Source organism: Corythoichthys intestinalis, chromosome 8 (assembly GCF_030265065.1).
Source record: "Corythoichthys intestinalis isolate RoL2023-P3 chromosome 8, ASM3026506v1, whole genome shotgun sequence".
Classification (NCBI taxonomy): Eukaryota; Metazoa; Chordata; class Actinopteri; order Syngnathiformes; family Syngnathidae; genus Corythoichthys; species Corythoichthys intestinalis.
In genome coordinates, this window is record NC_080402.1 from 474,046 (window position 1) to 498,961 (window position 24,916).

The 24,916-nt window shown below is 41.9% G+C and overlaps 1 protein-coding gene across 11 annotated transcripts; it reads right to left on the reverse strand.

Moving 5' to 3' along the window:
- Positions 1–171: 171 nt before the first annotated feature.
- LOC130920345 (oxysterol-binding protein 1-like) lies at positions 172–24,728 on the reverse strand. Of its 11 annotated transcripts, none has more exons than XM_057843498.1 (19): positions 24,424–24,720; positions 22,852–23,000; positions 19,982–20,252; positions 19,750–19,909; positions 13,943–14,054; positions 13,691–13,880; positions 11,662–11,767; positions 11,529–11,589; positions 9,691–9,840; positions 9,382–9,627; positions 6,740–6,860; positions 6,567–6,670; positions 6,396–6,491; positions 2,553–2,737; positions 2,262–2,497; positions 1,061–1,090; positions 879–926; positions 758–796; positions 179–648 (listed from the first exon to the last, which is right to left on the reverse strand). In XM_057843498.1, the coding sequence occupies exons 3-19, from the start codon at positions 20,151–20,153 to the stop codon at positions 500–502; spliced, it is 2,205 nt and encodes a 734-aa protein (XP_057699481.1). In that variant the 5' UTR covers positions 20,154–20,252; positions 22,852–23,000; positions 24,424–24,720; the 3' UTR covers positions 179–499. The 11 variants fall into 11 exon arrangements, with proteins under 11 accessions (XP_057699472.1, XP_057699471.1, XP_057699473.1 ...); XM_057843494.1 differs by having other exon boundaries at positions 181–648; positions 19,982–20,166; positions 24,424–24,718; XM_057843489.1 differs by having other exon boundaries at positions 172–648; positions 19,750–20,166; positions 22,852–22,997; positions 24,424–24,728.
- Positions 24,729–24,916: the final 188 nt, after the last annotated feature.

Here is a 24,916-nt window from a genome sequence, read left to right on the forward strand (position 1 = left end):
GTAAATATAAATGTATATTTACAATATTGGAATATTAAAAAAATAATTACAAACAAGGAACTCATATTTTATATTCCAGTGTACAACTAAATTATTTCCCAAACACTCATTTTCACAACATGAATTTAATTGTAATAACTTTTAGTTTTAATATTACAACTTTTTATGTAACATGAAAAAAAAAAACTTCAATGTGTCAATTTATAACACACTAAACAGCAATGTGAATTGGACATTTATCTGAATGATACTAAAACAAAAAAAAAAGGAATGGATAAATCCCAAATTTAATTCAACTAGAACACACTAAAACTCAATATTAAAATAGCATAAAAACCAACATAACAGGCTGTCGGCGGACAAAGTGGAAAAAAAACCAAAAAAACACACAAATATAAATCGCACTTGAGTATGGGTCGCCGGTCCAGCCAAACTATGAAAAAAGTGCAACTTATAGTCCGGAAAATACGGTATTTGATGTTGGAAAGGTATTGCTTTGTTAGAAGATGTCGGGGCAGACGTCCCAGCCGTCGCCGCCGTCTTTGGTCTCCCAGTAGCCTCCCTTGTAGACGTGCATCGTCTCCCCCGAAACGGGGTCGTGCGCCTTGTGGAACCACAGCGCCTGGTAGCTGCTGTCGGCTTGGCCGCCTGCAAAACAAAACCGTACTGAACGTCAACGGCGGCCGATGAGGTCCGTATAAAGGGTTAACCTACGACAAACAACCCTAACATCTCTTTTCTAACGTCCGTTACTTGCTTTTGTTAGTGGCTCCGGCAGAACTTTGAGTTTCTTGGGCTGAAAAGAGCACGGACACGTGAGGAACGCGAGCTAGCGACGGCAAGCTAACGGCAACTACGAGTCAGCGGGCGATACTTGCTTTCGTCTGAACCCTCGCTGGCTTCCGTCGCCATCTCGTCCGTGTCGGCTAGAATGCAAATGGGCGAGGTCAGGGAGGACTAGGTTAAAATGAGGGGTGGCCTTTTAAAGTTGTCAGAGTTACCGCTCGAAGGAATTGGACGTATTTCTCATTCACACACTCACAAAAAGAACTTCACTCACCTCCGGCCAGCTGTAGTTCAAGATTGGCTTCTGGAGATAGAAACGCACAATCAATTGAACTCGTGATTTTACTCTTGTTTAGGTTTCCTCAACACATATGCAATCCAGCTCGAAGGACCAATTTAAATGTCAGAGTTATTTAGGAAATTCTTGTTTGTTTTTACAGCTAGCATCTATCAAGAAAATATACACAGGAGATGAATGAAGTTCTCATGGAATAGAATACAGGAAGGCTTCTAAGCCCAATACAAGGAAGATTGGCTTGAAAGAAGTTAATCTATCTGATGACAAACTGCGTGTAGAATAAAGACAGCATAAATGTTCAATGTGTGCATAGTCATTCAAAATGCATCTTGATTTGAGTTGGCTTGCCACATGTTGAAAAAAGTACTTTTCTTTCTACGATACTTTAAAAAAGGCTTTTTTCTATGCCGATGTTGTTGGTTGTTTTATGTCATTGGCAGCCAATGAATTAAAAAATGAAAATGTGTCCTTCAGCTGGCAAAGACACAACCTCCCTCCCACCAATAAGTTTATCGCTAGTACACGTCCAATCCATGTGAAGTGGGAGGATGACAGTGTTCGCCAACCCTCCCATTTCCAATGGATTGGGCGTCTAGTGACGTCAATGGCAGACAATGAGTAAATAGCAGATGTTGTGACATTGATAAAATAATCTTTTAAACTGGTTTAAGCTAGTTCGGACATTGATAAAACAATCTCGAGTGAGGAATAGAGTAGTTATGGCTTCCATTTTCAATGTCAATGTGTTGACTCTGATGGGTAGGTCGCCCCTACCAACATGGCCGCCCTGAGGTCATTTTGGTAGGTGCGATAAAAGCTCCTTTCATGCTTTTGCCATGAGTTTATCACTAGCAGACGCCCAATTCATTTGAAGTGGGAGGGTGGGAGTGAATGAACATTCGCTGCCACCCTCCCACTTCAAATGAGTTGGATGTCAGGCGGCGTCAATGGCAGATAATGAGTAAATAGCAGCTGCTTTGAAATTGATAAAATCATCTTTTGAATCGGTTTAAGCTAGTGACGACTACATTTGAAGTCAATTCATTGACTTTGATGGGAAGGTCGTCCCTACCAACATGGCCGCCCCGCTTTTTTCATGCTACTGCCATGAATTTATCACGGCATGACGCCCTTTTTCTCAACGGCCAAAAAAACGCAGCTCTGACAGGTGTCCCACCTTGGTCGGCGGCGTCTGCGTCGGTGAGCCGGACCGAGTCCCGCTCGCGCTCTCTACGAGCGGCCCGCTGCTTCTCCTCCAGCCTCTGCTTCTCGGCGTTGGCGGCCTCCCACTGGCCCTCCTCCATCAGACGCTGGTCGGGGCGTCGCCGGCTGTCGGTGGGCGCCACGCCCTCCTCGTCCTCGTTGAGCGTCAGCGCCAGCGCCGAGAAGAAGTACATGTTCTCCGCCCCCTCCCTGAGAGACTTAAGATGGAGCTCACGGCGGAGACGGTCGGCCGGAGCGGACGTACGGCAAGGGGTTCTTCCTCCAGATCTCCTTGGCTTTGAGGGTGCGGTACACGGTCCTCTGCTTGCCCTCGTTGCCATCGGCGCCGGTGCTGCTCTGCAGGATCCGGGACAGCTCCAGTTTGTCGTCCCACGTGCCCGATAGCACGTAGTGCGCCTTGCCCTCGGCATCCGTCACCACGCCCGTCACCTAAGCCGAATTTTTTTTTTTTAAATGACTAAATAATGTGGAGAAAAGTGCTATTCAGTGCAATAAATGAAATCTTTTTGGGGGATTTTTTTTAGGTATATATTTTGGGAGAATTTACTATTTACACATTTTCAAATACCATTTTCAATACTACGTTAAAATAAAAAAATAAAAAAAAAAAATTTATGAACTTTTTCAGTGACTTTGACGGTTATAGACGCCCAATCATGTGGCATCCAGTCGTCCTTTTATCAATGTGTTTATAACTAGTAAATGTCCAATCCATTTGAAGTGGAAGGGTGGCAGCAAATGAATATTTGTTGATGCACTTCCAACCCTCCCACTTCAAATGAATAGGACATCTAACGCCGTCTACAACAGACAATGAGTAAATAGCAAATGTTTTGACATCAATCAAATAATCTTTTGAATCTGTTCAGCCACACTTAATAAATTTCAGTTTTCTGTGATTTTGGCAACACCGGTGGACAAAAGCGGTAGTGTTTTCTGCCAAACGGCACATCTCATTTCCCGTGAGGACCTGCGCAAGTCTCGTAAAGTCCTCATCTTCTGGTTGCCCTTTACGCGCAACTAGTGTTGAAACGATTAATCAATTAACTCAAGTCATTTGATTAGAAAAAAGATTCGAATTAAGTTTTGCTGCTTCGAGTATTCGTTTAATTAAAGTAGCGTTGTTATGGTTTGTTTTGAAAGTGTTTGCATTTTGTTTTATTGATTTGGGTGTGTACACTGCCCACTAGTAGCAACAGTGAATGTCAAATAACTCATTTCACATGGCTGAATCCAGCTTCTCCCTGTTAAGACCAAGATAAGCCAAGTTTTTGTTTGAGCTAATGTTTTTTCAATGCATTCGTAATTTAGTTTGTACAGTGCTGGCCAAACGTATTGGCACCCTTGCAATTCTGTCAGATAATGCTCAATTTCTCCCAGAAAATGATTGCAATTACAAATGCTTTGGTAGTAATATCTTCATTTATTTTGCTTGCAATGAAAAAAAGACAATGGAAAATAATTAAATCATGATTATTTTACACAAAACTCCACAAAAGTATCAGCACCCTTTGAAAAATCATGTGATGCGTCTCTAATTTGTGTAGTTAACAGCACCTGTTACTTACCTGTGGCAGATAACAGGTGGTGGCAATAACTAAATCACACGTGCAGCCAGTTAAAATGGATTAAAGTTGAATCAATCTCTGTCCTGTGTCCTTGTGTGTACTACATTGAGCACGGAGAAAAGAAAGACGACTAAAGAACTGTCTGAGGACTTGAGAAGCAAAATTGTCAGGAAGCATGGGCAATCCCAAGGCAACAAGTCCATCTCCACAGACCAGAATGAGTGTCTACCGTGTGCAGTGTCAAGTGTAAAGCCCATGGCACTGTGGCTAACCTCACTAGATGTGGACAGAAAAGAAAGAAAATTGACAAGATATTTCAATGGAAGATTGTGCGGATGGTGGATAAAGAACCTCAACTAACATCCAAACAAACAAGTTTGAGCTGTCCCGCAGTCCGAGAGTACAACAGCGTCAACCCGCACTATCCGTTGGCGTCTGAATGAAAAGGGACTTTATTGTAGGATATCCAGGAAGACCCCACTTCTGACCCAGAGACATAAAAAAGCCAGGCTGGAGTTTGCCAAAACTTACCTGAGAAAGCCAAAAACGTTCTCTGGTCAGATGAGACAAAAGTAGAGCTTTTTGGGAAAATGCATCAACATAGAGTTTACAGGGGAAAAAACCGAGGCCTTCACTTCAAAGAAAAGAACACGGTTCCCACAGTCAAACATGGCGGCGGTTCCCTGATGTTTTGGGGTTGCCTTGCTGCCCCGGGCACTGGACAGTTTGGCCGTGTGCCTGGCATTATGAAGTCTAAAGACTACCAACAAATTTTGCAGCATACAGTAATGTAGGGCCCAGTGTGAGAAAGCTGGGTCTCGCTCAGAGGTCTTCCAGCAGGACAATGACCCAAAACACACTTCAAAAAGTACTAGAAAATGGTTTGAGAGAAAGCACTGGAGACTGGAGTCCAGACCTGAATCCATACAACACCTGTGGAGAGATCTGAAAATGGCACCCTTCAAATCTCAGAGACTTGGAGCTGTTGGCCAAAGCCGAATGGTCTAAAATTCCAGCAGAGCATTGTAAGAATCTCATTGATGGATACTGGAAGCGGTTGTTGGCAGTTATTTTGTCTAATGGTCGCGCTACCAAGTATTAGGCTGAGGGTGTCAATACTTGTGTCCGGCCCATTTTTGGAGTTTTGTGTAAAATGATCATGATTTTTTTTTCCCATTCTCTTTTTTGGTTTTCATTACAAGCAAAATAAACGAAGATGGTACTACCAAAGCATATGGCAGAAAAAGGAGACAAGACAGAAAAAGCAGTTTCTGCTCTTGCACCCCTCTTTGAAATAAACTGCTGTATTATAAGCCAAAAGAACTGTTGTGTTTGATAGAACAATATGTCTATATGCTGCCATAGCAGATTCATGACGCATTAAGCCCCCGAATTATTTTTAACTCGCCCGTTTAACCCTGGGAAGCCCCGTTTACAGACGTCGCGCAACCGTTTTTGTTTCAGCCAAGCCATAAAAAGAAGGTAAGTAATCGTATTTTTTATTCAAAATTATTATTGTCTGTCATTATTAGCTTAGAATCATTAATTGATGTCTAATATTTTGTTTAAAAAAACCAAACGACTTAAAAAAATTATGCACTCGCATATTTGAAACTTTTAAACAAGTTACGTCACAATGAAAAAATGGCGTCTGTAAAAAAGTCACGGCTATCTACCTCATAACTATCGCTAAATTGTATTTTTTTGTTAGTGTCGCATTTTCCCCGATATGTTAGATGATAAATAATCGATCCAAAAAAAGAAAATGTGAAACAGTAAATATATGAAAAAGAACATCTCGACCATTCTTTGATGTCTGCGATTTCTGCCTCGCAACCCTTGTTATATTACCATGTTTCACCCATAAAATCCAGCTGTGGCCATGCACAGCTGTGTCTTGACACTCGGTGATACATGCGACATGGAGTTTTTGGATCGAAACAAGGTAAGTACGCGATAATATCTCGATAAAGTCACGGCGTCTGTAATTCTGCTCTCGTGTACTCTCGCCTCCAGATAGGGTTTTGCTGTTTAACAAACTTGTTTTCTTTTTAAAACACCTTCCTGTCCAAAGTTTTTCTTCCCCCAGAAAGTTGTGCGCTTCTAAGCTTTCCACTGATGTATCACACGTGCATATCGGACAATTTTGAAATTTGGCCAAATTGGGGGTCTCAGAGCGGAACTTCTAGTCACCTGAGTCTTTTCCGCTATATGTAATTGCAATCATTTTCTGAGAGAAATTGGGCATTATCTGACAGAATTGCGAAGTGCAAATACTTTTGGCCAGCACCGGAGTTATGACTTGATTGACTTTGATGGGAACGTGTGGCCGTCCCGAGGCCATTTTGGTAGGGGGCTGAAAGCTTTTTTTTTTTTAATGCTTCTGCCATGATTTGAAACGTCACTAGTCGACGTCCAAACCATTTGAAACGGGCACCTCTCCCACTTCAAATGGATTGGACGTCTATCGCTGTCATAGTTCATTTTCTTTCTACAAATTTGAACACAACGAGACCCACCTTTCTTTGTACGTCTCTGGAGAAATAACTATAGGGCGAAAACTTGAGATGGCAGCGATCGCCCGTCTTGTGGTTGACCACGTCAATCTCGCCCGACTGAAGGTAAAAACAAAAAACTTTATTACTCAGTGAATTCATCGGCGTGACCGGACAACCACACTGTCATCGCACCTGATCAATCCACAATTTTCCCACGATAATATTGTGCACTGTGGTAGTGACTTTCTTCCAAGAGTAATGGTTGCCGCTCTTGTTGAACATACACTGGATTGAACCTGAGTGAAGCAAAATGGCAATCACATACATATCGGTACTTCCTATCGACGTGAGGAGCGTTCGGTCACCCAAAGGGATGATGGACAAGTATTTCCCACGAAACTTGCTGGCTAAAACGATTTCTTGTCGGAGCGTCCAGCCTTTTTCCGAGAAGGCGTGGTGGGCCGCTGCCGGCGGGTGGTGGCTCACCTGGGTGGGACACACACAAATATTTTGGGGCGGGAACCTCTGCGTACCTCGCGATACAACAAAATATGCAAAACATTCTTTTCAATGATGTGCAAAATAAGTTAACAAAAACACCATACAGTAACCCCAAACTCCATCTTCTAATGTTTATTTCAATTTTACCTACTTAAAGCAACACTAGGTAACTTTGTAACCTTTATAAAATACTTTGATAACATTTGTGGTTATGTCGAGGCAAGCCGAGTTGAGACTCGGGGTCATACCTGTCTAGCTGAGTCACAAGGTTGCAAAGACGAGTGGTGTCAAGTCAAAAGTTGTAAAGACGAGTCGTCAAAAGATTGTCGAGTAACAGGTTGTTCCGTGAGAGTCAAGTCAGGACTCGAGTTATTGCCTCACAAGTCGAGTCGAGTGTTGGAACCTCCCAGCTCAAGCGAGTCAAGTCCGAGTCGGAGTGTTTTTTCTCCAAGTCCGAGTTGTTAAATTTTCGACTCGAGTCCGAGTGACTCAAGTCCAATATTTGAGTCTCGAGTCATTGTCTCACGAGTCAAGTGAGTCAAGTCCCAGGCTTAGTGTTTTTTCTTCAAGTCCGAGTCGAATTTCGAGTCATTAAATTTGCAACTCGATTTGACGAGTTTGAGTCTCTATGACTCGGGTCCAATATTTCAGTCTCGAGTCATTTTCTCACGAGTCGAGTCTCAAGTCTCGGACCCTCCCTGCTGAAGCGAGACAAGTCAGAGTCTGCGTTTTTTTTTTGCTAAGTCCAAATCAAGTTGCGGGTCGTTAAATTTTAAGACTGAAGTCAACTCGAATTCAAGTCGCTGTGGTTCAAGTCCAATATTTGAGTCCCGAGTCAAGTCGAGTATCAAGTCTCGGACCCTCCCAGCTGAAGCGAGACAAGTCAGAGTCTGCGTTTTTTTTTCTTCAAGTCCAAGTCGAGAGTCAAATTTGCGAGTCCCGGTGACACGAGTTCTGTTGTTGAGTCTCGAGTCATTGTCTCACAAGTCAAGTCGAGTCATAACGTTATGTCGAGACAGGTCGAGTTGAGGTTAGTGGTCATGTCTGGTTGAGCTGAGGAGTCACAAGGTTGCAAAGACGAGTTGTGTCACGTCAAAAGTCGTAAAAACGGGTCATCAAAATGTTGTCGAGTCACAGGTTGTTCCGTGAGGAAGGGGCGAGAGCGTCCAAGGCGACCAAGCGGATCACTAGCAAGCGGGAACCCATCTACAATCCAAGTTTTATAAAACAGCTTGTTGAATTTCGAGTCATTGTCTCACGAGTCGAGTCAAAACTCCAGTTATTGCCTCACAAGTTGAGTCTCAAGTCGCGGACCCTTCCAGCTCAGACTTGCAGTCCCTGTGACTCGAGTACAATATTGATTCTCGAGTCATTCTCTCACGAGTCAAGTCGAGTCTCAAGTCTTGAACCCTCCCAGCTGAAGCGAGACAAGTCCAAGTCCGCGTTTTTTTTTCATGAAGTCCAAGTCAAGTTGCGAATCAATAAATTTGTCCCGGTGAATTGAGTTCACTTGTGGAGTCTTAAGTCATTGTCTCACGAGTCAAGTCGAGACTCAAGTTATTGTCTCACAAGTCCGAGTCCACTCGAGTCATAGTCCCTGTTACTCGAGTCCAATATTTAAGTCTCGATTAATTCTCTTACGAGTCAGTTGAGTCTCATGTCTCGGACTCTCCCATCTGAAGCGAGACAAGTCCGAGCCTGCGTTTTTTTTTTCTTTAAGTCCAAGTCGAGTTGCGAGTCATTAAATTTGCGACTGGAGCCGACTCAAGTTTGAGTCCCGGTAGAGTTCAATTGTTGAGTCTCGAGTTATTACCTACAAGTCAAGTCGAGTCGAGTCATAACGCTATGTTGAGGCAAGTCAAGTTGAGGCAGGTGGTCATGTCGGTTCGAACCGAGTCGCAAGGTTGCAAAGACGAGTCGTGTTAAATCAAAAGTTGTAAAGACGAGTCGTCCAAACGTTGTCGAATCACAGGTTGTCCTGTGAGGGAGGGGTGAGAGCGTTCAAGGCAACCAAGCGGATCACTAGCAGGTGGGAACCAATCTACAGCTTGTCGAGTCTCGAGTCATTGTCGCACGAGTCGAGTCAGGAATAGAGTTATTGCCTCACAATTTGAGTCGAGTCTCAGACCCTCCCAGCTCAAGCTAGTCAAGTCCGAGTCAACTCAAGTTCGAGTCGCTCTGACTCGAGTCCAATATTTGAGTCTATAGTCATACTCGCTCTCAGTCAGAGTCTGTTTTTTTTTTCTTCAAGTCGAGTTGAGAGTCCCGTTGACTAGAGTTCTATTGTTGAGTCTTGAGTCATTGTCTCACGAGTCGAGTTGAGTCTCGAGTTATTGCTACACACACAAGTCCAGTTGAATTTCGAGTCTCGGACCCTCCCGGCTCAAGAGAGTCAAGTCCCAGTCTTTGTGTTTTTTCTTCAAATCCGAGTCGAGTTGCGAGTAGTCAAATTTGCGACCCGAGTTTAATTGTCTTGTTAAAACCTACTACGGTCTAGGCGGAGTACCTGTTCACAAAGTGACCGGTAGCCGCACTCCCGCAAACGATCCAACTCGAAGGTCTCCCCGAGCAGCGGGTTGAAGGGCTTCCCGGTGCGATGCACGGTGGTGGAGTAGGACGACACGGTGAAGGCGGCCACGTAGCACATCTGCTCTAGGGAGCCGCCGCACTTGGCGGCCTTGTCCAGCAGCTCGTAGTACTCCAAATCCTCAGTCAGGCGTTGCAGCATGGACAGCGGTTCGTTGAAGTTGACCTAGGGGATCACATGCTGGGGCGCTCACGTCACCCCGGGGGCAGACGGTGGCCGTTTTCTCACCGGCATGGGGATCTTGGAGAGCTCCTTGCCGATGCAGTTCTTCATCACGCTCCACAGGTTGAGGTAGTAGTCGGGCTTCTCCGGGATGCGCGTCCGGCGCTGCCCCACTACAGCCGACGGCGACTCGGACGCGACGGACAGCTCGTCCGACTGAGGCCAAGAAAAATAAGCTTTTGAAATGAAAAACGCGGCTAGACGTCCCGTCCGTTCGGACTGTTCCCGACCAAAAACGGCGGCGCAACACATGTAGACATCTCCTATCGCGCATCACCGTCAGCATCGACGGCGGTGTAGACGTCCCGTCCATTTGGACCGGGAGGGGCCGGGACCTCCCAGTTCGAATGGATCGGACATCTATCGCCAATGGCAAAGTCTTCTCCAAGAAGACCTGATCGTAAAAAATATTTTCAGTGACGTATGTTTTCAAACAAACGTGGTGCAAATGTGTGGGAAAAGATGTTTCTTTTCTTCCCCTTGGCTTTTTTTTTTCCAGTGGAAAAAAAACCACATAAAAATGACAATAAATAGAATAGTTATTGAACGTATTTGCTCAGTCAAAAAATGTGTGTCAAAATAATTTTAGTCAAAGTTAAAAAATTGAAATTTATCGAGAATATTTAACATAGTTCCTCAATCGAACATGGTGGAACCATGCATTCATACACATTTAAGTTTCCATTTAAAAAAAAAAAAAAAAGATTAAAAATTCATAAAAATAGAACTGTGCATGAAAAAAAATGCAATGGTCCTAAAAATGTGAACATTCTAAAATATGAAAAGATTTAAAAAAGAAAAAATATAAAAATAAATGTTATATTTAATATTTAAACAAATAAAACAATTGAAAAGGGAGAATTAACCTCTTATTTTTATATTTTTAAAAAAGCTATTTTTGAAATTAAAAGATTATTTTCAAACAATTTTTTATACTATATATATTTTTTATTATTTTTTTAGTTCAGGATTTTCCCATTTTTAGCTGTACTTTTCTATTAAATTCACAATTTAAAAAAAAAATTATTACTATCCGTTTAATTTAAAAAAATCTCTTTTCGAATTTAAAATATTATTTTCAAATTATTTTCTATACTATATTTTTTATTTTTTTAAATTCAGGATTTTCCAATTTTTTTGTTGTACTTTTCAATTAAATTTACCATTTTTTAAAAACTATTACGATCCTTTTCATTTAAAAATTAACTTTCAAATTAAAAGATAATTTTCAAATGAATTTTTTCTAATATATTTTTTTAATTCAGGATTTTTCCATTTATAATTGTTATTTTCAATTAAATTTACAATTTAAAAAAATCCTTTTTATTTTTTTAATTAAAATATAATTTTCAAATTATTTTTTAAATATATTTTTTACATTATTTGTATCTTTTTAATTATAAAAAAAAAAGTTATTTTTTTAAATTAAAAGATTATTTTCAAATTTTTTTTTTTAAATTTGGGATTTTAATTGTATTTTTCAATGAAATTTACAATTTTTTAAAACTATTATCCTTTATTTATATAGTGTTTAAGCATATTATGTAAATTCAGGCACCATGAAGGTATGAATTTATATTTTTTGAAAAATTTAACCCCCCAAAAATGTGGTTTTTCATCAAAAAATACAGTATATGTAAACCATTTTCTCTCACTTGGCCTCACTTTCTTTCTCAGTTCAACGAATCAAATATAACTATGAAAGACCTTTTTAAGACAGGTTGAAATAGAATTTAATGACAAAATTAAATTTTTTTTATTCAAAGCCTTGACTTAAACTGGGAGGACAAAAAGTCCCGTCTATCTGTCTCCTGGTAACGCATATCAAACGAAGACGCGTTTACCGACAGCTCGTCCGTGGCGGCGGTCTCGTTGCTCAGCCCGCTTACGATGCTGCCGGATCTCCTGGGGGAGAAAATTCAGTCAAGTTACTCGTCGGCCGGCGCCGAACCCTCGGCGCGGGCGACCTAGGATTACTCTGGCTCGGCGGGGACGGTGATGAACTCGGCGGGGTCCTCCATGGCGTCGAAAAACTCGCTGTCGTCATCCTCGTCGCTGGCGTCGCCCTTGCCGGAAATTAGGCCTGACGGAAGTTTGGCGTGAATTTGTGTTTGTGTTGAAATGAGTTTATCACTAGTAGACGTCAATGGCTGCTACTGAGTTAATTGACATTAACAACTTATTGCTACCATAGACCTCAATATACAGTGGTATGAAAAAGTATCAATTTCTTAGCAAAACCTGATTTCATTTGTCCATAGTTCCAATAGCTTTCAGGTGTAAAACGGTGCCACACAAAACCGTGCCGGAGGCCGGGTCTGCAAAATTAGGCCTCATTGCGCCGACGAACTTTACTCGTTGTCTGCATAGTCCAGCACTTTTCCTCGCGTTCGGGAAGTCATGGGTACTACATTGCGACAAATGAATATTTGTACACCACATACAGTAGCACGACAGGTTTGAACCATTTTAGCGATTTTTTGATAAAACACGAATGCAACTCTCTCGTGGATAAACAACGATGGCACCCGCCTCGACCTTTTGTTTCCTGGCTGTGACGTCACAGCCCCATTCGGCTGTTTCCGGGCTACATTCGGAAATGTTCGTAATTTTCGATCTATTTTCAATAATTGCTCATGACTGATTTATTTGTTTGTTAACTTTATCCAGGGGTGAAAGTGGGCCAGAACGGTCAGGAACGCTGTTCCGGTATAAGATTCAGGGCCAGAACGCAGCTCTGGTACACGGTGCTTTGATTCCGAAAATATGACAGCAACTGTCAAAACGCTATGTAAAAAAGATACGATTTTTTTATGTTCCTTATCTGATTAATCAATTATTCGAACTAACTAGTTCATCGACTTCTAAAGTCATCGATAGCTGCAGCCCTAAATAATATATATGTTTACAACTATTACAATATTATATAATTATTAGGGCTGTCAAACGATTATAATTTTTAATCAAGTTAATTACAGCTTAAAAATTAATTAATCGTTATTAATCGCAATTCAAACCATCTATAAAATATGCCATATTTTTCTGTAAATTATTTTTGGAATGAATAGATGAGACACAAGACAGATATATACATTCAACATACAGTACATAAGTACTGTTTATTATAACAATAAATCAACAAGATGGCATTAACATTATTAACATTCTATTAAAGCGATCCATGGATAGAAAGACTTGTAGTTCTTAAAAGATAAATGTTAGTACAAGTTATAGAAATTTAATATTAAAACACCTCTTAATGTTTTCGTTTAAATAAAATTTGTAAAATTTTCAATCAAAAAATAAACTAGTAGCCCGTTATTGTTGATGTCAATAATTACACAATGCTCATGGGTGCTTAAGCCCATAAAATCAGTCGCACCCAAGCGCCAGCAGAGGGCGACAAAACTCCAAAAAACACAAGTGACAAGCTGGCATTGGCCTGTGCTGTCATTTTAATCTGTTTGAGAGGGGCATGTGCGTTAATTGCGTCAAATATTTTAACGTGATTAATTTAAAAAATTAATTACCGCCCGTTAACGTGATAATTTTGACAGCCCTAATAATTATATATTATAATCATTGCACATAATAATACATTTGATTAATACTAAATCCTAAATACTAACTCATTCACTGACAATGGGCATGTTTCATTGCCAATAATCTCATAAGAACGCACTGATTAACCTAGAAAAAAAAAAAAAAGGGCGTCTGCCATACCTCCCACTTCAAATGAATTGGACATGTAGTGACATTAATTGCAGCAAATGAGGAAATAGCTAATGCTAATCTTTTAAAATAACAAGCTCGTTCTGACTTGATTTTAATGTCAATGCATTGACTTTGATGGGACTGTTGCCCCTACCAACATGGCCGCCTTTGTTGGTAGGGGCACTGAAAAGCTCGCATGCTTCTGCCGTCAATTAAAATGACTAGCAGACGTCCAATCCAAACTCCATCCCCTCGCAATGTCTTTTGAATGAATGTTAACTTTTGATCCTACCTTTGTTGCATAACTGGGCGTCGGCGTAGGAGGCGGGCGCGCCCCTAAAAGCTCTCTCCAGGTGGTTGTGCTGCTTGGCCAGCTGTTCTAGCGTCTCCTCCAAGCGGATGCGCTGCGCCCGCTCCAGCTGCAAGGCCTTTTGCCAGCGCTTGCTGTGGTTCTGCGCCATGGACAGGAAGTCGCGGCAGGCCTGAGGAAGACCGCCCGAGGGTCAGACGGCAGCGCCGGGGACGCCGGCAACGGGGGGTCGACCTTGATCATGGCGTCGGAGGTGATCCGGAAGAGCGTGGCCCTCTCCGTCACTTGCCGGATCTTCTCGCTGGCGTCGGCCGCCGACGGAAGGGCCTCCAGTTCCGACAAGGATCTGAACAACGGCGACAAAAATCAGGCCTTTTATAGTCTCATTTTGGGAGAAACGGTTGCACTGAAAACACCTTTTTCAAAAAGCTACTAATCCTACAATTTTTGTCAAACTGCCCTGCAGTCATGTGAAAAAATTAGGACACCCCATTAAATATTCAGTTTTTGGTTAAAAAATGCTCACATATTTATGTCTGATCTTGTTTTCCTTTATCTCTGGAAAATAATTTGATTTAAAAGCAGGTAAACAACAAAAATGAACATTGTTTTACCCATTTAAGCAAATTTATCAACAAAAATGCATATTGTAACGGAGGAAAAAGTTAGGACACCTAATACAGTAGCTAGTGCTACCCCTTGGCTGAAATAACTTCAGCGAGACGCTTTTTGTAGCCATCTACCAGTCTTTGACATTGATCTGAAGAAATTTTGTCCCACTCCTCAACTCAGAATACTTCCAGCTTTGAGATGTTTGAGGGGTCTCTTGCATGTACAGCCCGTTTCAAGTCACCCAATGGGAATATGATCTTGGTTTTTACTCGGCCATTCTAGGACTCTCCATTTCTTTTCAGCCGGTCCTTGGTGGATTTACTGGTATGTTTTGGGTCATTGTCATTTGCAGGGTCCAGTTTTGCCTCAGCTTGAGTTTTTTCACGGATGATCTCACATTTTCCACAAGCACCCTCTGATACACGATAGAATTCATGGTAGATTCTATGATGGTGAGCTGGCCAGGTCCTGCTTCAGCAAAGCATGACACTTTCACCTCCATGCTTCACAGTTGGTATGAGGTTCTTTTCTGGAATGCTGTATTAAGGCATGAAAATGGGTCAGGGGTTAAAAAGGTGAGAAGGGTGGGGAGGAACTATGTTCCGGTACACTGTACAACTAGGACTGTCCCAAACAACTCATTTTCTCCCGATTACTCAGCCGACTATATTTTTTACAATTAGTCGACTAATCTAATAATATCCCCCCCCCCCCTCCCCTTTTTTTTTATTACTAATTTAGCAATAAATTTTTGATGACGCTTATTAATTCACGAAAACATTTTGGAACACTTAACTTGTTTATCAAAGTACAAATAAACACGTAAATAACCACTAAAAATCACTAAAAAACAAATGCTGATACAATTAACTAGTGCAAAAGAATGGAATGTAAACAAATTCAGAACACTCCAACATGATTCAAAACAATTCTATCTAGCAATAATATAGTATACTATTATATAAATTAGTATTATAATGATTATTCGTTGCCAATCAGATATTTCATAAAGGGTGTCATTTTTACTGTAGAATCTGAATTCTGAAGTACGTGGGATTCATTCCAGAAATTGTTATTGACATGGCGTGCTTTTATTTTTAAATGCTCACCGGAAGTACGTTTTTTAAACCGCTAACCATAAGCTTGACACTCGGCAAAAAAAATGCTGTTTTTGTCATTGCATGTAGTGTCAGTCATCAATTTTTTTTCGTTTGCAAATGCTGTTAACCGGCGATTTTTCATGTTGGAAGTGTCACCTTTTAACCGCAAGTTTGCGTTTTGGAGAAGACTGCCAATGTTTTATAGCATGCTAAAGTAGGTTGTCTTTTTTTCCCCATTAGCCTCAATGTACCAATGCTAACGTTTACAGTGTTTAATATGAATGTTGGAGGAGGTGCTGAGCAAGAGATGGTGTCGTCAGCGTACTCCAGGTCAGTCGGTTGGTAGTTGCCAAAGGACACTCCGGGTACTCGTCAATTAAGCAATTAAAAAGGTCTGGAGCAGCTACGCAGCTTTGGCGAACACCACTGCTGCGTAGCTGCTCAAGACGTTTTTATAACCAGCTAAGGGACGCGCTGAGTATATACAGCGAGGAGGCAGAAAAGTTTGGTCTCCACGTAAGCTGGACCAAGATCAAGTTCATGCATGCCAGTGAGGGACCTGATCCACCTCCCATCCCGCTTGGTGATAACACTGTGGAGCAGACACGTCCAAAGTCCGGCCCGTGGTCAAATAAAATCAATAACGTCTGGCCCACACACAGACTTAATAAATTGGTCAGCAGTACTGCTACCAGCATATGAAGTATCTTACACACTAAATGCTGCTCCTCATTTACCCAGTAAAATGCAGCAGCACTCTAAGCAACATCACCCCGTGTGACCCTTTATCCCCAATTTTCTAAAATGGCGACAATCAACAAAAAAAAAAAGTTGACTGACGGCCGACGCGTCAAGGATAGGTGGAAATTGGAATATTTATTCTTCACTAAAATACGCAACAACTGTCTGCGTCATTTGCAAAAATACAGTCGCTGTTTTTAAAGATTTCAATGTGAGGCGATATTACCAAACAAGACACGCTGACATGTACGACAAGAATACAGGGAGTAGAGCAATTGAAGCAACTTGAAGCTAGTTTCATTTCACAGCAGTAGTATTTCGCAAGAGCCCGAGAGTCAAAAGAGAAGGCCACGAAGGCTAGTTGCGAGATTGTTGAAATGATTGATTAAAAAAATAATAAAGCAAATGTGACACACAGAATGGCTAGCTAAAATTTGCTTAAATATATTGTTCTACATAAAGGACGTCAGCCAAGGTCGGCCCCCCACATTTTTACAACACCAAATCTGGCCCCCTTTGCAAAAAGTTTGGACACCCCTGCTGTAGAGCCTTTGAAGACCTTGTTTATCTGGGCTCCACGTTGACCGATAACGGGGATCTAAAATCAGAGATTCTCCGCGGGAGAGCCCTGGCAGCGTCTGCCCTGCAGTCTCTCTGGAAACCACTTTGGCGGCACCAAGCCATCTCACGGAAGACGAAGCTCCGAATCTACAACACCGCTGTACTCTCTATTCTCCTCTATGGCTCTGAAACATGGCCCTTAAACAAGACACTGGCCACAAGAATAGAGGGCTTTAACAGCAGGGCTCTCAGAACCATCGAGAACATCAGGTGGCCGAAGCAAATCTCCAACGAAATCCTGCGAGCCCGGACAAATCCACCCAGAGCCTCCTGCCTGGCTGCACAGCGCCGCATCGGCTATGTTCTTTGTCTTCCTCCTGACCACCCGGCAAGAGCCGTCCTGAAGTTCGACCCAAAGGCTGCGGGCTGGAGACGACCACGAGGAAAGCCCCGCACTCGATGGCTTGACACTATCGCAGACGACCTCAAACAACACGGAGTTACCCTGAATGATGCAAATCTGCTGGCACAAGACCGCCAGTACTGGAGGGGCCTAGCTCACCCGGTCAGCTCTACGCAATGGGACGGGAAACCAGCTCCAACGCAAGAGCCGTGATGATGATTGACGGGAATAGTTACCTTTCTCGCACACACCATATAAATGTTTGCATTACTCTAACACACTTAATATAATCAATCGGGGAATAGTATCGTTTCTCATATGTACTGTAGGATTGTTTGTACTATTCTAACACACCTAATATAAAATAAATAGCACTTACACCATAGTTTAATGAAAAAGAAGCAGAATACATACAAAACCTTTGCGATCTTCTCCGTCTAAACAATCCAACCCGTTCACTTCGCTCTACCACTATTCTTCCCCTCTCCATCCCCCGTGTCCGCCTCTCCACCTTTGGTTCCAGAGCTTTTAGTCATTCCGCCCCCCAGCTCTGGAACTCCCTACCCCCTGATCTTCGCAGCATATCTACCCTATCACTTTTCAAATCTAGACTGAAAACACACCTGTTCACGCTTTCTTACCCACCATAACCCCTAGTTCTGTTAGATTTTTACTTCTTTTTATTGTGCTTTTAATTTTTTATCCTTTTAATACCTTTTTATCGTACTGTGATTCCATGTCTCTTGTGAAGCGTCTGTGTGTTTTGAAAAGCGGTCTAGAAATAAATAATTATTATTATTAATATTACAACGCCATCTTATCACAGAAGCCCAACGTGTGCGTCACGAGCAATCAGTTCTCCTGGCCGCTCCGAGGACAAAGAGCAGGGCGCTCCGTCCTAAAACAAGTAGTATCTCGCCCAGCCAGGATAACAAGTTGATAGCAGGCGCTTGGGACGTCAAGACCAGCGTCGGTCGCTGTGGCAACCACGTCCCAGCCACGAAGGATGACGCCCGAACCTAACCGCCCAAAACCGGCCACAGAGGGATGATCCCAAGACAGCACCCAGCCACACCTTCGGCCCCGGCCCACTCCACCGCAGCTTTCAAAAAGACTGGACACTGAGATAACAGTCGCTGCTCGGAAACATTTCTATGTAGCCTTGTTTTGGATCCAGCAGGGTCCCTCCGTCGTCTGTTTTGCCTTGTTTTTTGACCACTGTCAACGAATAAATTGTCAACCTGTTTTCGGTGAGCCTTCTTCAGACTTTTGGAACATGGAGTCAGTACAAAGGATTAACACAGGATGGGAACGCGCGGAATTTTGGATTCTCTCGGTAGACTTGTGGAGCGGTCTCAGCGGAGCACCGTTTCTGCGCGGCTCGCGCTGAATTCCTTCATGATGAATATAGATGTGTTTCCTTATTTTGCATGTCTGAACTTTAATTCTACGGCGTGTTGATGACCAATAAACATCTGTGAAAGGAACTGTTGTCTCATATGCCAACAGCCCGCACGCACAAAAGTATGCACGCGCACGCGGCGATAAAACATTGTTTCTTCATTTCTAATTGTGTATCATATTGCCTCCGTAAAGCCCTTTGAGACCTCTGTTGTGATTGAGGGCTATACAAATTGAATTGAATTGAATTGAATTGAATTAAAACGCAGCCGTGAAAATGACCGCCCTCATTTTTATTTACTGTGCGATAAATGGACTTTTTGTATATCACGACAGGCTTAGCGACTTCAATAAAACATGTCGTTAGTTAGTTAGATGGACTTAGGATCAGCTTGTATTCCAAAATTACAACTGGGTGACGGCGCTTTAGGTGTTCATTCACGGCCGACGTGCAGCCAAGATTGACATTGAAGAGACAACAGTGTATCCTCCTTTGTTTCGTTGAAATACGTCAATGTTATGGCCACTCTGGTGCGCTTTGTGCCGCTTTCCCCGCTTGCATACCAAGCGTCCGAAATGAAAAACCAAGCGTCCGACATTAAAAAAAATCTCTCAACCGCGCCCTTAAAAACGTTCTCCTCGAATCTACACAATTCACGTAGGTCCCCCTTTTTGACTTCAAAATGGCAAATTTCGCCGAAAGGTGAGAGATTTTCATGCCTGCAAAATATACAAAAAAGTGCTCTATAATGCCCCAAAACCATCAGAAAGTGACCTGGAAAAGGGTCCAAAATGTACAGGAACAGTGTAATTCAAAATTAACTCATTAAAGTGATCCAAAATGTACAGGGAATGACACGGGAATAACCCAAAATCATCGGAAAAAGATCCGTAATTGCACCAAAACTGATAAGAAGTGACCAATGAATGGGAAACGACCTGAAAAAAAAAAAAAAAATCAACATAAAATGATCAAGGAAGTTCCCAGAATGTGCCAAAATGACAGCTGTAAGTATTCTATTATCATCAAGTAAGTGCCCAAAATGAATTCACATTGACAAGGATAGACATCCAATTCATTCAACCAGCGTGCACTGACTACAAATGCTTATCTTTCAGTGCCATTGAATGCGCTAGACGTCCAAATGGATTGGACTTCCATCGCCATAATTAGCCAAAATGACTCCTATAAATAAAAGGCATGTTGAGGTGTTTTTTTTTACCTTTGCAATGCTGATCCTTGCTTGACTATGAGATCATTACACGTGTTAAGGTCCTCCACTTTGCTGCTGAGCGTGCGCAGCGTGGCCTGGATCTCCAATCCTCGGACGCCGTCCTGCCCCGAGGCGGTCCCCGTTTCCGACGCCTCGTCGGCAGAGTCGTCTGCGGACGAACGAGAGAGGGCGTCGCCGGTAAAAGAACCGGAGGAAAACGTGGGAGAAACTCTTGACCCACCTGACGGTATGGCTAGTTCCAAGGCGGTGATCCAACGTTGGCGCTCCACCTCTGAGCTGGCCTTCAGGTGGTACGTCTGCGCGCCGCCGTTGGAGATGACAAAATTGCACGAGTCCTCCACCGTGATGCTGGCCATGGCCAGGTTGATGGTGCCGCGGCACGTGTGGCCCATCTCGGCTTGGTTCCTGCGCCGCCAAAATAACGGCACACTTCACGGAATGTTGCGCCGATACCGTCAGTGGCAGCCGCTCAGTAAATAGCAGATGCTAATCTTTTGAAAATCGGTTGAGATATAAGCTAGTTATAATTTCATTTGAATGACAATGCATTAACTTTGCCCCTGCCAACATGGCCGCCAGGGAAATCAAAAAGTCTTTTCATGCATCTGCTGTGAATTGAATTGAGTTGATCACTGGGAGATGTCCAATCCATTTGAAGCAGGATGGTGGCAGTGAATGAGCATTTGTTCATTTGCTGCCAACCCTCCCACCTAAAGTGCCCGGGACGTCTTGCGCCGTCAATGTCAGACCGTAGACTTGACACTTCCACCAATCACTGCATCAAGCGGTGCCGAAGGGGGCCGCCGCAGACTACGCTTCATTTATTAGCAGTCGGTCACATGCAGCGATGTAACGCCAGATTTACGTTGAAAAAGTACGAAAGCTGTACCGCATTCAATCAGGACGGATTATCTCAGGAGTGATTTGTTCGAGGATTCAAGGTCATTATTATATTTTTCGTACCATGCATGCATTTTGAAACGTTGTGAAAAAAATCAATGGGAGAAATTAGCCGCTACAGCATTGGCGTTATACTTCAAATATTTAAGTAGAATAAATGCTACCTGCACCTTTTTTTTGTTTCCAACCAAGAATCGAGACTGTTTTACGTCAATACCTAAAAACAATTTAGGGATTTAAACATTTATTCACAAGAATTTTCAGCAGAAAAAGCGCTTTGTTTACACCTGGCTGGGGCTAATTTTCATAACTGACTAGCTTCATAGTTCGCAATATTTACGCAAAATAAATACTAACTGCCCTTTTTTTTTTTGTTGCTTTTTAACCAAGAATCAAGACTGTTTTACGTCCATATCAATAAAGAATTCAGGGATTTCAGCATTTATTCACAGGAAATTTCAACGCAAAAAGCTCTTTGTTTACACATGGTGGCTGCTAATTATTCACTTTATAAAAAAGATGAATCAAAACTTACTTATCACACTTATCTTTCTAAAACAAACATGGTTTTTAGGAGCCTGAGTGGAGGAGGAGGACGGCCCGATTCTCAAACCTGAAGGTGCTGGCCTGGTGGGGGAACTACAAGTTCGTCAAGGCCGGCTACAAGTTGACCCAGAAGGTGCTGGCGCGCTCTTCGATCGAGAAGCAGAGCATCGGGCTCATCGTGGCAGTCGTCAACCCCAACACGGGCACACGGGCAAGGAGGAACACAGAGACGCACACGGCAGACATCCTGGAGGTGTTCAAGAGGACAAGGGAGAGCTGGAGACAGGCCGGGTGGTCCTAAAGCGGCCATCTCTCCCCATGGCCCACATGGTGTCCTCTGGTATGTCGCTGCGGGAAGAGAACCTGCTGGAGTTCCTGGCGGTCCCTCTTCAACTCTTTTGGTGTGAACTTCTCCAAGGATGTGACTTCAGAAGCGAAGAAGAACAAGGCCTAGGAGTAACCGACCGTCAGGAAGAGGAGCAGAGTCGAGGAGGGCAGAAAGGAGACGGCGAGGAACGGGGACTTGTACAAGTCGAGGAAGCTGACCAGAAAACGCAGGCATAGAAGGCGGCTATGTGATTGTTGAAAGACGAGGCTCACATCCTGGTAACACCGCATCGATTAGTTGCACTGCCTGAATTATAGGTTTATGGGTTCTCATACGCATTTGATATTTATGTTTATTTAGATTTCATACTTGCACGTCCCTTTTGAGATTTTAACTTATCCTGCACTGTAAAAGGGAGATGCTCCACAATTTCATTGTACAACTGTATAATGACAATACACGGCTATTCTATTCTATTCTATAATAAGTGGTGATTGTATATGAAATTTATTAACACTGTATTTATAAATTTATAATTGATTCTGCATGTGAAAATTGACCAACTTATTAGCTGTTGAAAACTTGCAGTAAATAAAAAAATAAAAATTAAGTTGTTACTTTGGGCAAAAAAACTTACATGATATGTTAAATATTGCTATTGAACCTGAAACTATAGGTGATTATCTCTGCATTTGGTGATTTTTGTACATCTAGTGTAAAATCTGACAATTTTATAGCCATTTTAAGTATTATTATACTTATATAAAAAAATAATCGGGATTTTATAAGGGAACGACTTTGAATTTTTTGATGCCACTGCTCATGGAGACTCATATATGCATATGGTGGGTGCCTATTTTGATTTTAGATCGGTAGCAGCTTTTTTTTGGGAAAATATTTCAAATTCAAGTTTTTGAAAATAGGCCCCCTACGGATCGGCCAAGTGTCCCGTGTCATATCAATATATTTTGAAGTCTTTGGTCAGACAAAGAGTAAATAACAGATGTTTGACATTGATGAAATAATCTTTGAAATCAGTTTAAGCTATTTATAAATTGATTTTAATGTCAACGCATTGACTTGACCTGGAACATCGCCCCTACCGACATGGCCGGGGCCATGAAAGCTCTTTTCATGCCCTTGCCATGAGTTGGAATACGTTTATCATTAGCAGAGGTCCATTCCATTTAATGTGGGAGGTGGGAGGTTGGCAGCGAATGAAGAAACCTTCAACCCTCCCACTTCACATGGATTGGACGTGTAGTGCTGTCAATGAGCGAATTTGAGGTGAAGGTGATTCCTTCTTACCTACCTACCTGTAATACGACAGCATCCCATTGTTGAGGACAAACCAGCGTCTCTGGTAACCTTTGATGTAGTTGGTCCACTTGAAGAGCCAGCCCTTGTACGCGTCTCCCGGGGTGGGCGTGGCGGGAGCCGACTCTGATGACATCACAGCAACCTGCTGGAGCGTATGAATACAAACGCACATCTGACGGGGGTAGACGTCCAATTCTTGAGCCTCTTAATAAATTATCATTATTATAAAATCAAACATTTATGCCAATATCACGTTAATCAAATACTTTGAGAGCCGATTAATAATTTACAGACAATGTTGCGCTAAGAATTGTCCAAATCTGGAGGGAGGTTTAAAACGAAAGGACTCACCGTCACTTTTCGGGTCTCCATCACGTACAAAAGACATTCGATTCTCCTTTAAAAATGCATTACTTTAATCTTAGCCCTAGTTTGAAACCCTAATTTGACTTTAAGGGATGAATAAATGCAATAATTAGAATATTTTTACATATACTGCGCTTTGACAGATGGTGGCCTGTGATACTGTGCACCCCAATTCACGTCAGTCATCATAATTACACAAAATGGCCATTCAAAGCCAAATGTATCATTATTTTAATCAGTCATACACGTCATTTGTCTTGTGTCAGTGTATGCCAACCTGTCAGGTGATTGGGTCTTTTACCGGCAACGTATTCCATTTTTTAATTTAGAATGGAATACGTTTGAATAAAAAATAGTTAAGGTGGGTGGCTAGACACGGCTAAACATATTCTGGACTCCACGGCTATGTTTTCATAATTATGTGACGAAAATAATTGAAAAAGTTACCTAAAAACGCAGGAAAGCAATTCAAGGCATGAAAATCTCCTTAAACTCGAGCGGCCACTAAGCTTGCTAGCTCAACCGGAAGTTGTCACAGTTTGACCGGACACCCGCTTCCGTAAACATCGTTGAGTTTAATAAAATCTCGCCTTAAAGATTTATATTCGTCTTAAAATTATAAAACGATCAACATATTAAAACGCTAAATTAAATTTTTTGTTGGCATTGCTTTGGTTACGAAGACGCCGCTTTGACTTTCAAACTTTGGTTACTACTCGTCAAAAAAGAAAATATAAATTAAGAAATGTTCATTTAATGTTTAAGTACCTTTATTAATGTCATATATACATATCTATATATTTTTGGAGGGTGGTCAACTTTGTACTCTTATAAATCTTAATTTAGTGCCAGTTTTGACGTCATCAAGCTAGTACGTATCTGTCAATGTCACCCCCAACATTTTTTTAAAATTTTAAAATACGTTCATTTGCATTTTCCTTTAACACGCTATCACCGTTGAAGTGGTTTCCTTATATTTCTACGTTACCAAAGACGTCCACCGACTACGTTTTCAATTTTAAACGAGCTCAAATTTGACCCAAATGCTATGCTAGATTACTCACCTGGCATCCATTTACTTTGAGATTCATTACAATTATTCCCAGAATAAAGTATAATTTTAAAAGTCTTCAATGAGGGGCTGTGACTAAATGTCAATTGTAATGACAGTAGATTTTGAAAGAATTTCAAATTAAACTCACTAGCTGCACACAGTTCATGTGGATTGGACGTCTCTCGTCGTGGATGGCAGCCAGCGTCATTTAAAAAAAATCCTAGAAATCATATATATATATACACACTGCAAGTACAAGAAGTTTACCATATATTCTCACGTTTTCAAAGACGTAGCTCATTAGCTAAAAGTTGACCCGAATCCTATGCTAGTTTACTCGTAAAGCGTCCATTTTCTTTGTTCTAGAAAACAAAGTAATTATTATTCCTTTAATGACTAGATTAGGTTTCAGAGTAGATGTGGGTGATTACATGAAAAATATCACGTAAACTTGGTCATTTGTCCAATTTAGTCATGTGTAAACTAATCGAACATGCTAAACGTGATTAGATTTTTAAATTTATCTCGTTGTCAGATGAGTGAATGTTCATACTTAAGTGCTATTGATCACAATAGGCGTCTAATCCATTTCAAAGTAGGAGGGCAATGCTATGCCACTTTACCCAGCTAACATTAAATTG